Source organism: Theropithecus gelada, chromosome 13, assembly GCF_003255815.1.
Source record: "Theropithecus gelada isolate Dixy chromosome 13, Tgel_1.0, whole genome shotgun sequence".
NCBI lineage: Eukaryota > Metazoa > Chordata > Mammalia > Primates > Cercopithecidae > Theropithecus > Theropithecus gelada.
Window position 1 is genome coordinate 107,440,779 of NC_037681.1, and position 12,032 is coordinate 107,452,810.

General features: G+C 44.8%; 1 protein-coding gene across 6 annotated transcripts in view; it reads right to left on the reverse strand.

The window, feature by feature from the left end:
• The window catches only part of REEP1 (receptor accessory protein 1), a 123,632-nt gene extending 120,073 nt beyond the window's left edge, over window positions 1-3,559 (reverse strand). The window contains exon 1 of one of the 6 annotated variants that reach the window (XM_025353702.1): window positions 3,506-3,559. In XM_025353702.1, coding sequence (XP_025209487.1) covers window positions 3,506-3,558 — 53 coding nt within the window. In that variant the 5' untranslated portion in view covers window position 3,559. Of the gene's footprint in view, window positions 1-2,223; window positions 2,762-2,979; window positions 3,158-3,505 lie in introns of those variants that run through there. The other 5 variants (XM_025353703.1, XM_025353705.1, XM_025353706.1 and 2 more) reach the window with 5 other exon arrangements.
• Between the last annotated feature and the right edge of the window lie 8,473 nt (window positions 3,560-12,032).

Sequence of the window (12,032 nt, forward strand, 5' to 3'; positions counted from 1 at the left end):
GGGAGTGAAGGTGGAAAAAGCACTGGACTGGGCTAAAATTCCAGAGCCTGTTTTCTTTACCAGCTCATCTTGTGTCCTTGGGCAAGGCACATTTCCTCTGCAGATGAGGGGGAGGACTAGATCAGTTGTTTTTATTAGCAGTAAAACACATATATTTTTCTGAACTGTATTTTATCTAGAACCCCAATATATAAGACAAACAAAAAGGGAACTGCTTGGGTTGAATCAGGGATGAGGAGCCCAGAGCCCATCTGCTCAGGCTGGGTGGCCCTCAGGGAACCCAGTTTGAAACTCGCAGGAGTAAATTAAGTCTGAGAGCCCCTGATAACCTCTCATAGGGTTCCCGGGGAGGACAGAAGGAGGGACTTATCATTGATTTAGTGCTCTCCGTGGTGCTTGGCAACTTATATATCAAGTGTCATGGAAATCTTTGCAACAGCAACATGAGGTGAACTAGCTGCGGATTAGCATCTGCTGTGATCTGAGTTGTGAACTGGGATCTTCTAGCAAGAGGCAAAACTGGGATTTGAACCACGGGTATTCTGACTCCAAACACAGTATTCCTCCTCTTGATAAGAAGTTCCTCAAGGTGTGTGGAGTGTAGAATATTGGGCTGAATCAATAATATCCTTGAATTATAAATATATGTACGTATATGTATACAGGAAAATTTCTTGAAGAATATGCCCTCCATTATTATTATTAGTTATCTCTGTGTGGTGGAAATGTGGATGATTTTTCAGTTTATCTTTTCTAATTTTCCCGTAATGAACAAATATTGTCTTCACCAAACAGGGATTGCTTATTAAAAATGATGTTCATAATTCATAATCAATATGCTCATGCTGGGTTTCTACAGCGAATTAGGGACTGGGGGATAAGTGCTATCCCTGAGCTTTTGGACTTGATGGTGGAAATAACAATCTCAAATCCCATCAACTCTCCTTAGGCCACAGAATGCTGGCCACAGATAATTTAAATTCTCTGAAGTCTCGGTTCTGGGGAGTGTGGTGGTTTTAGAAAGCAACAGCACGTCCCTGAGACACCTCCCAAATGTATGCCTCTCCTCTCCACCCTCATCAGTTGCCCATTGTAAAAAAGGGGGAGGGGCTGGGCACGGTGGCTCACGCCTGTAATCCCAGCACTTTGGGAGGCCTGAGCGGGCAGATCACTAGGTCAGGAGTTCAAGACCAGCCTGGTCAACATGGTGAAACCCCTCTCTACTAAAAATACAAAAATTAGCTGGGTATGGTGGCGAGCACCTGTAATCCCAGCTATTTGGGAGGCTGAGGCAGGAGAATCGCTTGAACCCAGGAGGCTAAGGCTGCAGTGTGCCGAGACTGTGCCACTGCACTCTCCAGCCTGGGGGACAGAGTGAGTCAAAAACAAAAACGAAAAAAAAAAAAGTGGTGGGGGGATGGAGGTGCTAATAAAACTAATCATAGTCACATGACTCAGGACCCGATGCCCTCACTTCCAGCCCAGCAGGACCTATAGAGAGCCCACCAGCCAGGCCAACGCAACTCTCCAGCCCCACCCTGAGGGCTCCCCAGAAGCCACTGGCAATATCGATCCCAGAGAGGAACCACCACCCTGATGGCAAGACAGTGTTGGTCAGGCATGAGGCAGGGCAAGGCGTGTCAGCCACTTCCCTGTATTATTCATGTCAGCTCTGCCGGCAGAAATCTTCCAAATGTTTAACGTGCCACCTCAAGATGCAGCGCAAACCCCCCACAGTCAGGAACAGCTGTGGCGAGGCCTTCACGAAATGACTTGGGGGCTGAGAGACATAGACACTGGCTTTGGGAGGAAAGCCCTGAACGGTGGCAGGAGACAATGCTGAGATTCACTTCGGAAGGGAAAATCAGTAAAGAAGGGACGGGAGATGGGAGGTGTTTCAAAACGTGGGGAGTGATGGTGCACAATCACTGGGGTCCAGAGTTCCGCGTTCTCAGACAAAGAAAAAGCCCGAGGTGCTTGCCACCCTCCGCCCTGTCTTAGAATCCCCACACCCATTTCAGCCCCTGCTAGCTAGAGCAGGTGGCAAATCTGTTCTGACTCAGGCCAGGACGGTTAGGGAAGAACAGGGACTGGAACAGCCACGTCTATCTCCAAAGGAGAATAAATCCACCGGGGAAGCTCTTCAAACGCCTACGGGTCCTGGGGCTTGAAAGGGAAAATCGGCCCCCACGCCCACCCCCAATGACTTCACACAGACCTCACCCCAGATGACTCTGCGCTCTCCTGCAAGGCCTGGGAGGTGTCATCGCCACCATCCGGGTGGCTGTCACTTGAAAATTTCCCGTGCACTCCTTGAGGTACCCGCCCCTGTCTCTCAAACCCCTGCAAAGAGTCAGAGCCGAGGGCTCCAGGCGTCTACTCCAAGATTCATATGCGTCTTCCCATGTCCCACCTGCCTTTGCCGCTGTCGATGTAGACACCAAAAAAGGAGGATTTTTCCAACCCCACTGGGAGTCCCGCCTCTGTCTCTCCCCACTTTCCTCGCTGACCCTCCAGGCAGCGCCCCTGGCTCGTCTGCGCTGTCCTTTCCACCTAACAAAAGCTGGGCGGCGGACCGCGGCGCCGGGCGACCGCACATTTTTCCCAAAGGAGAGAGACGCGTGTCCCTGCGGCGCGCCCATTCGGGGCCTCCGCAAATCGACGGAGCTGGGGAACAAAGCGGCCGGGGCACGGCGAGACGCAGCCCCCAAGGAACCCCCGCGCGCCCCAGCCCTCGCTGTCCCGGCCCAGCCCCCCGCAAGCGGCCACCAGCGCCTGCTGCCTCCTGGGCAGCAGCCGCGTCCTGCGCCGCCCGTCCGCCCGCAGGCGTCCTCGGCGGCTACTGTACCTGCTAAATTTAGCTGCGCCGGGTATTAATAGCCGGAGCCACTGGGGCCGGGCGCTGCAGGGGCGCGCGCAGCCCGGGGCCGGGGACGGGGAGGGAGGGGACGGAGGGGCGCGCGGGAGAAGGCCACTTACACCACCAGCCTGGAGATGATCCATGACACCATGGCGGGCGGGCGGGCAGGCGAGGCCCGGGCGGCGCGGCTCGGCTGGGCTGCGGGCGGCGCGGGCGGCTGCGACGCTCCCGGCACGTCTGTCCGCTCACGGCAGCCGCCGCCAGACTGAGCGCGCCCGCCGCCCTGCCCGGCGTTCGCGCGTTGGCGCAGCCGCGGCACGTTCTGGCGGCTGCTGCGGCCCCAGCCCCCCGGGGCTTCGCGGGCCCGCAGCGATTGGGCGGTGAGCCGGTCAGGGCACCCGCGGGCCCGCCCCGCCCTGCTCGCCCGGGCCCCCAGCTGAAGGCGGGCGGGTCCTGCGCGCGCCCCAGGGCACCGGCCCCGCCAAGGGAGCCCTGCGGCGGCCCCGTTTGCAGGGCAGGGACCCTCAGCGTTCCAGCAGGGAAACTGAGGTCCGAACTTGGACCTCGGGAATCTGTCTGCACCTGTCTAGGTGGGATGCTGTCATCCCTCATTCAAATAGTGCGTTAGCCTCATAAAGGGTTTACCTGGATCCAGACCTAACGTCTTCAGACTGTCCCCTGCTAAGCACTTTCTGCATAAAAAACAAACCTGGGCGCTTGCCTCCCTATTTAAAATTCTACGGAGTCCCTATATCATCGTGGTACCTGCCTAGAACCGTGTTGCCAAGACCATTCCCCCAAATAGTCCTCTAGCTCTTTTCCCTCCAGGCATCTTGGACTCAAATATTTGCTGTTTCTTTTTTCCCTGTCTGTACACGCCATGACTCATCGTCCTGCCTTGGTTTGATTCAGCTCCTTCTTCAAGGCTGGGCTGAAGGGCTGCTTGTTCCTAGGGAAGGCCTTTCCTTGGGGGCTGCTCCTGGTCCTAGGAGGAGACTAGAAGCCGCGATTGCATAGCACCAGTGTCCCGCTGAGCCAAGTTGAAGTCTTAGGCAAAAGGGAACTTGTGCACCCTATATAAACATTTTTACGTATTTTTTAAAATACCGTATTAACTATTACCTTTTTTTTTTGTTTTTTGTTTTTTGTTTTTTTTATGAGACGGAGTCTCGCTCTGGGGTGCAGTGGCCTGATCTCGGCTCACTGCAAGCTCCACCTCCCGGGTTCAACTGATTCTCCTGCCTCAGCCTCATGAGTAGCTGGGATTACAGGCGCGCGCCACCACGCCCAGCTAATTTTTGTATTTTTAGTAGAGATGGAGTTTCACTATGTTGGCCAGACTGGTCTCAAACTCCTGACCTCGTGATCTGCCCGCCTCGGCCTCCCAAAGTGCTGGGATTACAGGAGTGAGCCCCCGCGCCAGGCCCTATTATGTATCTTAATTGCTGAATTTTTTTTTTTTTTTAATTTTTATTTTGTTGAGATAGAGGCTCGCTCTGTCGCCCAGGCTGGAGTGCAGTGACCGGATCTCAGCTCACTGCAAGCTCCTCCTCCCGGGTTTACGTCATTCTCCTGCCTCAGCCTCCCTAGTAGCTGGGACTACAGGCGCCCGCCACCTCGCCCGGCTAGTTTTTTGTATTTTTTAGTAGAGACGGGGTTTCACCGTGTTAGCCAGGATGGTCTGGATCTCCTGACCTCGTGATCCGCCCGTCTCGGCCTCCCAAAGTGCTGGGATTACAGGCTTGAGCCACCGCGCCCGGCCTAATTGCTGAGTTTTATGGCACCTCTTACATGTTGCACCGTCACTGAGCACCTCACTCTGCTCACCCTAGACCCGGCCTCAGATAGTACATTATTCTGTTACACTGGAAACGCTTTGTCCTCTACTCCTTGGCTCTGCTGCTGCTTTTCCCACCCTCCAATAGCTTAGGTTCTGCGTGGTGCTCTCGGTGCCCTGTCCTTTGCTGATGATGGTGTCATGTGTAATTCAGTGTCACATGTGAGAAGCGCAGGAGACAGCTTAGTACCCTCAGGTATAGCAGAATCTGTGCGTGTGTGTGCCTGTATAGACAGAAGAAACATTTCACGGACAACAAAAGGACTGCAGATGAGACATGCTCTCATATCTCAGGTCTCCAAAGAACCCATAAAATAGCTGTAACGTAGCAGTTTTTCATGCTGCCTTGACCCAGTTTTGAGACTCTGGCTGGAGGCTGGTCAGTTCCCCTTCTCCAGCAGTGTATTAACCCCACACCCCCAACCACTTCCGTTAGCAGGTTCTCACGTGGGACACTGTACACCTGCCCTAATTGCCCCAGGGCTAGGCACCAAACAATTTATTACAGCCCCTGTGCTTCAGAACCCACTGAAGTTATCCAAATTAGCCAGTCCTATATCTGCTTGCCTTATTTCACCCTTTCCTTCCCTCAGAAACCATGATAAAGGTGTTTGTCCACAATTCCCCTCTCTCCCTCTCTCCGTGACAGACCCTGGCCGTGAGTGGCCCTGCATGGTGTGCTGTGATCTCTCCAGGAAACTGTGGATATAAAAAGCTCTGAAACGCTTTCCTGCTTCTCTTCTTGATCTGTGTCTGACCCCACCATATCTCACTCAAGGTAAGGTTATGCGGGTAAAACAATGCTCCACAGGGAAAAGTTTTCCATACTCACTAGGCAGAGAACACCAAAGCTAGATCAGGACAGCACCCAGCACAGAGGACCTTCCCGAGACCTCCCTTCCCCTCCATCCATACCCCTCACCTATACTCCCTGGGTCAGAAAGGCTATTACCCATCTTGCAGGGGGAGCGCTGGAGGGGATGGGCTATGGTTCAAAGAGACCCCATTGGTGGGAAAATAAAGGAGAAGGTAACCACATGCTGGTTCCCTACTCCCTATAAGTAGAATTCTCAGATTTAACTATTGCACAGGACTGAGCATTCAAATTACCAAAATGAAACTATTCATGGGGTTAAAATATCTTGAGGTCTTTTTGTTAGCTGAAGAGGACCAGAAAACTAGTGAGATCAACCCCATATTTCTCACAAGGGATGAGAAAGAACTTGTCCATGGAGTGGACTTGGATGGGCAGAGGAGGAGAAAGAAGAAAGAAAGAAAGTTGCTTTTTTACTGCATTCTGCCTCTTTCCATGTAACTGTTACACTTATTGTATCTCTCTATCCTGGACCTCCTCTTGTTTGTCCTTGGCCCTGGAAAACATGAGGCCAGGGAATGGACTCCACCTTCTAGACAATAGAACTCTTACAGCTCTATCAGTTGCTTGACTTCAAGTTCTTTTTCTTTTTCTTTTTCTTTTTTTTTTTTTTTTGAGACGGAGTCTCGCTCTGTCGCCCAGGCTAGAGTGCGGTGGCACGATCTCGGCTCGCTGCAAGCTCCGCTTCTCGGGTTCACGCCATTCTCCTGCCTCAGCCTCCTGAGTAGCTGGGACTACAGGCACCCGCCACCGTGCCCGGCTAATTTTTTGTATTTTTAATAGAGACGGGGTTTCACTGTGGTCTCGATCTCCTGACCTTGTGATCCGCCCGTCTCGGCCTCCCAAAGTGCTGGGATTACAGTCGTGAGCCACCGCGCCCGGCCAAGTTCTTTTTCATAAGAATTTGATAGTAGATGTCTCTCCTCTGTTTTTACCCTGTGCCCTTCCCCTTTCTTCTGGGAAGAGTTCTCTGTTTTTCACTGGGGAATGAGTCTCCCCATACTCCAACCTTAGCAACTGTGATTTTCTTAGATGCCCTCACTACCTTGATTGGCTTATGGGTAATCACCAAACAGAAACTGGGCCAACGATCTCACTTGGGATTTTTAAAGTTGAAAATAGAAAAAAGAGAATTCCACTTTCATCTATGAAGCATTGGCTGCCGTGAGAATTGTCCTCCCATTGCAAACAACTAGAAAAACAGGATAAAAAAAAGAAGCAACAGTTTTTGTTTATTTGTTTGTTTGTTTGAGACGGAGTCTCGCTCTGTTGCCCAGGCTGGAGTGCAGTGGCGTGATCTCAGCTCACTGCAAGCTCTGCCTCCTGGGTTCACGCCATTCTCCTGCCTCAGCCTCCCAAGCAGCTGGGACTACAGGCAGCCGCCAGTATGTCTGGCTAATTTTTGATATTTTTAGTAGAGACGGGGTTTCACCATGTTAGTCATGATGGTCTCGATCTCCTGACCTCATGATCCACCCTCCTTGGCCTCCCAATGTGCTGGGATTACAGGCGTGAGCCACCGCACCCAGCAAGAAGCACTAGTTTTTAAGCATTGAACAACAGACAGTACAGGACTGTGATAACTAAGAGGAGAGAAACAAATGAAGTGAGTCTTACGTCCGAGCTTACTGTCTCAAAGCAGTTTCCAGGCATCACTGTAGGGATGGAGAACCCAAACAGATCCCAGAAATTTCACAGAACACAGGACACAGATCAGAGTCCAGGGAAGCCAAAGTGGTTAAATTTGCGAAGCAGAATATAAGAGTGGAGGGAGATGATTAGAGAGAGAGCTGTAGAAATCTGCAGAGCAGTCACTTCAAGTCATTAGCTGAATACTGTCCTGAGCATGCATGGGTGAAATTCTGTGAGGCCACGGGAAGAACTACCAGAAAGCAGGATGCCAGGCAATTCCTGGAGCTCACACAGGACTGGGAGTAATTTGTCTCATACCAGCCAAAACAGAGACCTTTTATACACAAAGCATTGGCTACAGTCCACAGAAGGGTATCATCTTAATGCAGGGGGAGGCTAAATTAGCCCTAAAATAAACACTTACCTGGTCCTGCCTTAACAAAACTTAAAAGCAATCTTCGAAAGGATCATACTGATCTCAAGTAACTTAACTGTGCTCAGAGAAAAAAAAGTCCAAAATTAGTTGCAAAACAAACAACCACAAAACCCAACACCCAAAAAGGTAAAATTCACAACGTTCAACATGCAAACAAAAATTATCAGGCATGCAAAGAACATGACTTGTAAGCAGGTTGAAAAATCAACCAATAGAAACAGATCATGAAATGACAGAAACAATGCAGTAAGCAAATAAATACTTTAAATTATATAATATTTGAACGGACATTTCACCAAAGAAAAAATACAAATGGCAAAACAAAAAGCATGTGAAAAAAATGTTCAACATCATTGATCATTAATTAGGGAAATGCAAATCGAAATCATAAGAAGATATTACTGCACACATTTAAGAATGGCTACAATGAAAAAGACTGATCATTTCATGTTCTGGCAAGGATATGGAGCAACTGGAACTCTCATATGCTGCTGGTGGGAATGTAAAATGATACTACTTTGAAAAATGGTTTTCTATATTTCAAAAAAAGTGGAAATTACTTTTGCCTCACACCCTTCCCCTTTCTTCTGGGAAGAACGCTCTACTTTTTTTTGGTGAATGATTCTCCCCATGCTCCAACCTTAGAAACCTTAGAAACTGGTCTGACAATTTCTTTTTTTTTTTTTTGAGATGGAGCCTTGCTGTGTTCCCCAGGCTGGAATGCAGTGGCGTTATATTCTTCTCTTATAAAAAGCCAGATACAAAAGACTCATACTATATAATTTCATTTTTATGAAATTCTAGAAAAGACAAAACCATAGTAACCAAAGGAGCATAGTGGTTCCCAGATATCCGGGATTGGGTAAGGAGACTGATTGTAAAAGGGCAAGAGGAAACTGTTTCGGGTGATGGAAAAATTCTATATCCTGATTGTGGTGGTAATTACCAACCATAAACAAATTCATCACACTTTACATTTAGAATTGGCAGGTTTTGTTGTATGTAAATTATACATCAGTAAAGCTAAGTAAAAAAAAAATAGAAAACGTATTTTTCTGTGATGTCTTATGTGAAGTTCTGTAGTTGTGGATAACCATGATTTTATTGGCCTTTTTCTTACTTATTATTTAAAAGTTTTCATATGTTGAGAAATAAGCCTTTTGACTATCATCCACATTGAAAGTTTTTCTCAAGTAATCATTTTCCCTTCAGATATTATTTATGACATCTTTTTAAAATGTTCAAAATTTTATGTAATCATTTTTATGTATATTTTATGGCTTGTGAGCTTTGTATTGGTTTATATATACTATTTGCCTCCGCTATACTAAAATTACATATTTTTAAAATTTTTCTTAATTTTTAAAAATTTAAAATTAAAAAATATTTCTGTGCGTCTGCCTTTACATTTTAAATTTTAATTTTATACCTTTTATTTTACAGTCCACCTGGAATTAATTTTAGCATATGAGTTAGTTACTTGTCTTAATACAATTTATTGAACAAGCCACCAGTTTCTCCTTCAAGTTGAAAGGTCATCTCTATCATATACTCTGTTCCTTATTACGTCAGAGTTTAGTTTTTCTAGACTCTGTTCAGTTCTGCACATCCAGTCATGAATGGACATAGTTTTAATTACTCCAGTGTTTTATAATATATTTTACTATTCAGTAGAGATAGTTACTTCTCTTTCTTTTACAATTTTTCTGGTTATTCTTGCCATTTATAATTTCTTTAGACTTTACAGTCATATTATCTCATTTTTTGATAATTCTGATTGTTATTTTTAATTGAGATGAGGTTAATTTTTAGATTAATAATTAATCATGACAGTATTTGTCTTCCTATCCAAGAGCAGGGTATTTGTTTTCATTTATACAAATTATCTTCTATGCTTTTAATAGCATTTAATTTTTTCTTCAAGTAGATCTTTCACATTTCTTTACATTGCCATTTGAACCAATGTGTTGTATTCCACTGTGTAAATATACTATAACTGATTTAAAAAATTCCATGTCATTGGCCATATAGTAATAGATCATTTCCAATTTTTCCTGATTAAAAACCTAGGGCCAGGCATGGTAGTTTGCACTGTAATCCCAGCTACTTGGGAGGCTGAGGTAGGAGAACTGCTTGAGCCCAGGAGTTTCAGTGCAGCCTATGCAACAAAGCAAGACCCCCTCTCTAAAAATTAAAAAACAATTTTCAAAATAATTTAGCAAAGAACACACTTGTAGCTATATATTTTAATATGTTCATAATGATTTAGTTAGGATAAATTCCTAGTAATTGAATCTTTAGGGGTATGAACATTTTGGGGGGCTTTTGATGCATAATGCTAAATTACATTCCCAAAAAGTTTCAGAAATGTTTGGTCTAATTTTTGTAAATTATAAGTATTACATGTGGTATAGTAAAGTCTCATCACACAATCAATAACTCACTTGAATTAAACTCTATGTACTAAGGGGTCAGGAAAGAAAGAGAAAGAGGAAAATGGTCTGTATCACAGGGATTCTGCTTGTCCTTTCACTTTATGACTTCATGAGAAGATGCCCTGAGCTGTTGATACTGGAGAGGTGGCTCTGCTCTTTCCCCCATAGACCTCGGTTCCTGTGAATCACACACAGAGTGTTCACACATCCATATTGTTTGTACAACATGATCCTAAGCACTTCCACTGCTTCAACTGGAAATGAACAAAAATGGAAAATGATCTGATCCACAGCCTGAGGAAGAGCTCATTGTGTTAGACCATTATGGGCTATATCATTTTTTACTGTATCAAATTTTTGCCTTAAACATTTACATTGATATGGAAACTCAACATCAAATGTACCTACACCCAGAGTTGATTTACCATGAAGATAAAGCTTATGTTTTAGGACATCTAATTAGAATCCTGGGAATGACCCTAGCAGTGTATTAACATGATTAGATGTCTTTAGTAAAATGTGCAAAATTAAAGATTTTTATTAAAATCTGTTAAGGCAGCTGTTTTTTCTAATTCTCAATCGCACTTCTCCTTGTGCTGAGTGTTATCCAAGTGGCTGGAGGCATTTTTGGAAGTTGGCTAAGATGAAATTGAAAATACATTTAAAGTTTGGTGGGACATATGTATGGAGCTACAGTGATTTCTATGTCCCTTTTAGCTATGGTTGCTCCCCCGTAAAGGAATCATTCCCCAGAACATTCCTACTGCCCACTGTGTCGACTCACTCAGCTCCACAACACCATAGGCAGAGCTAAAGATTGTATCATACTATGATCGTGGCCTGCAGCCTTGGTCCTGGAACTGCTTGGAGATTAGAAGAGAAATACAGTTTGAAATGTACAGAGCCAGCATCTAGTCTGTATCTATTCTTCCAGTCATCAGGTGTGGAAAATTATGAGTGGAGGGTTCAGTTCTCATCTGCACCCAGTCAAAATGGTTCTCCTCTTTTAGGAATACACTCCATAATGCAGTATAGACCATTACAAATGCACTACATCTATTTTTTAACTTTTTGTGGGCATGATGTGAAAGAGAACATATTAGGATGTCTGACTTTATAAAGCACAAACCTATAGCAGTGTTACAAACGCAAGCAAATCTATGTGTGGAGTCATATGTTTTATGAATCTCAACTGTAAGAATAAATATAGTTCAATAAACTATGTTAGGACAAATTATATTTTTATCCTCTGTACCTAAAATAGCAATACAAAGTTGTTGCCAAATGAAGAAATGATGAAAGTGTAGGCATCCAGAGAATATAGGAAAAAATGTTATAAACAAGTCTTAGACAGTTAATAAAGATATGTTATTTTTGCTGTTTTTTGACACGTGTGGGTTTTTTTTAGCATTTGAAACATTATAGTTTGCTGTGATTTATTTTCTTATTCCAAATACAATTCTTATTCACACTTAGTTTTGAAATCACAGTTTTGAAGACCTAGCTCCCACGTTTTTTTAAGTTTCAGGCTTCACAAAACCTGAATATGCCCATTAAATAAATGCCTTGTATTTAATTTGCATCCTCTACTGTATTCAGTGAAGTTGAATTTCATCTAATTGATTAATTCAATTTCTTTTTTTTGGGAATTGCCTTTCCTTATTCCTGTTTTTCTATTGAAATGTGTGGGTTTTTTGTTTTGTTTTGTTTCTGTTTTTGTTTTGCCATTTTCTTATTGGTTTGCAGGAGTTCTTTGTATAAGGATAACAAACTTTCATATTTCATTGTGTTGTAATTTTCCCAGTATGTAATTTTTCTTTCAAATTTATCCATGGTATTTTTGACATACAGAATTTTAAAATATATATTCATTTATATTTTATCCTAATAGAGCAATTTGTCTTCATCCCTAATGCAAAAATTTTACATTTATTCCTTTTTTTTTTTTTTCAGGGAGA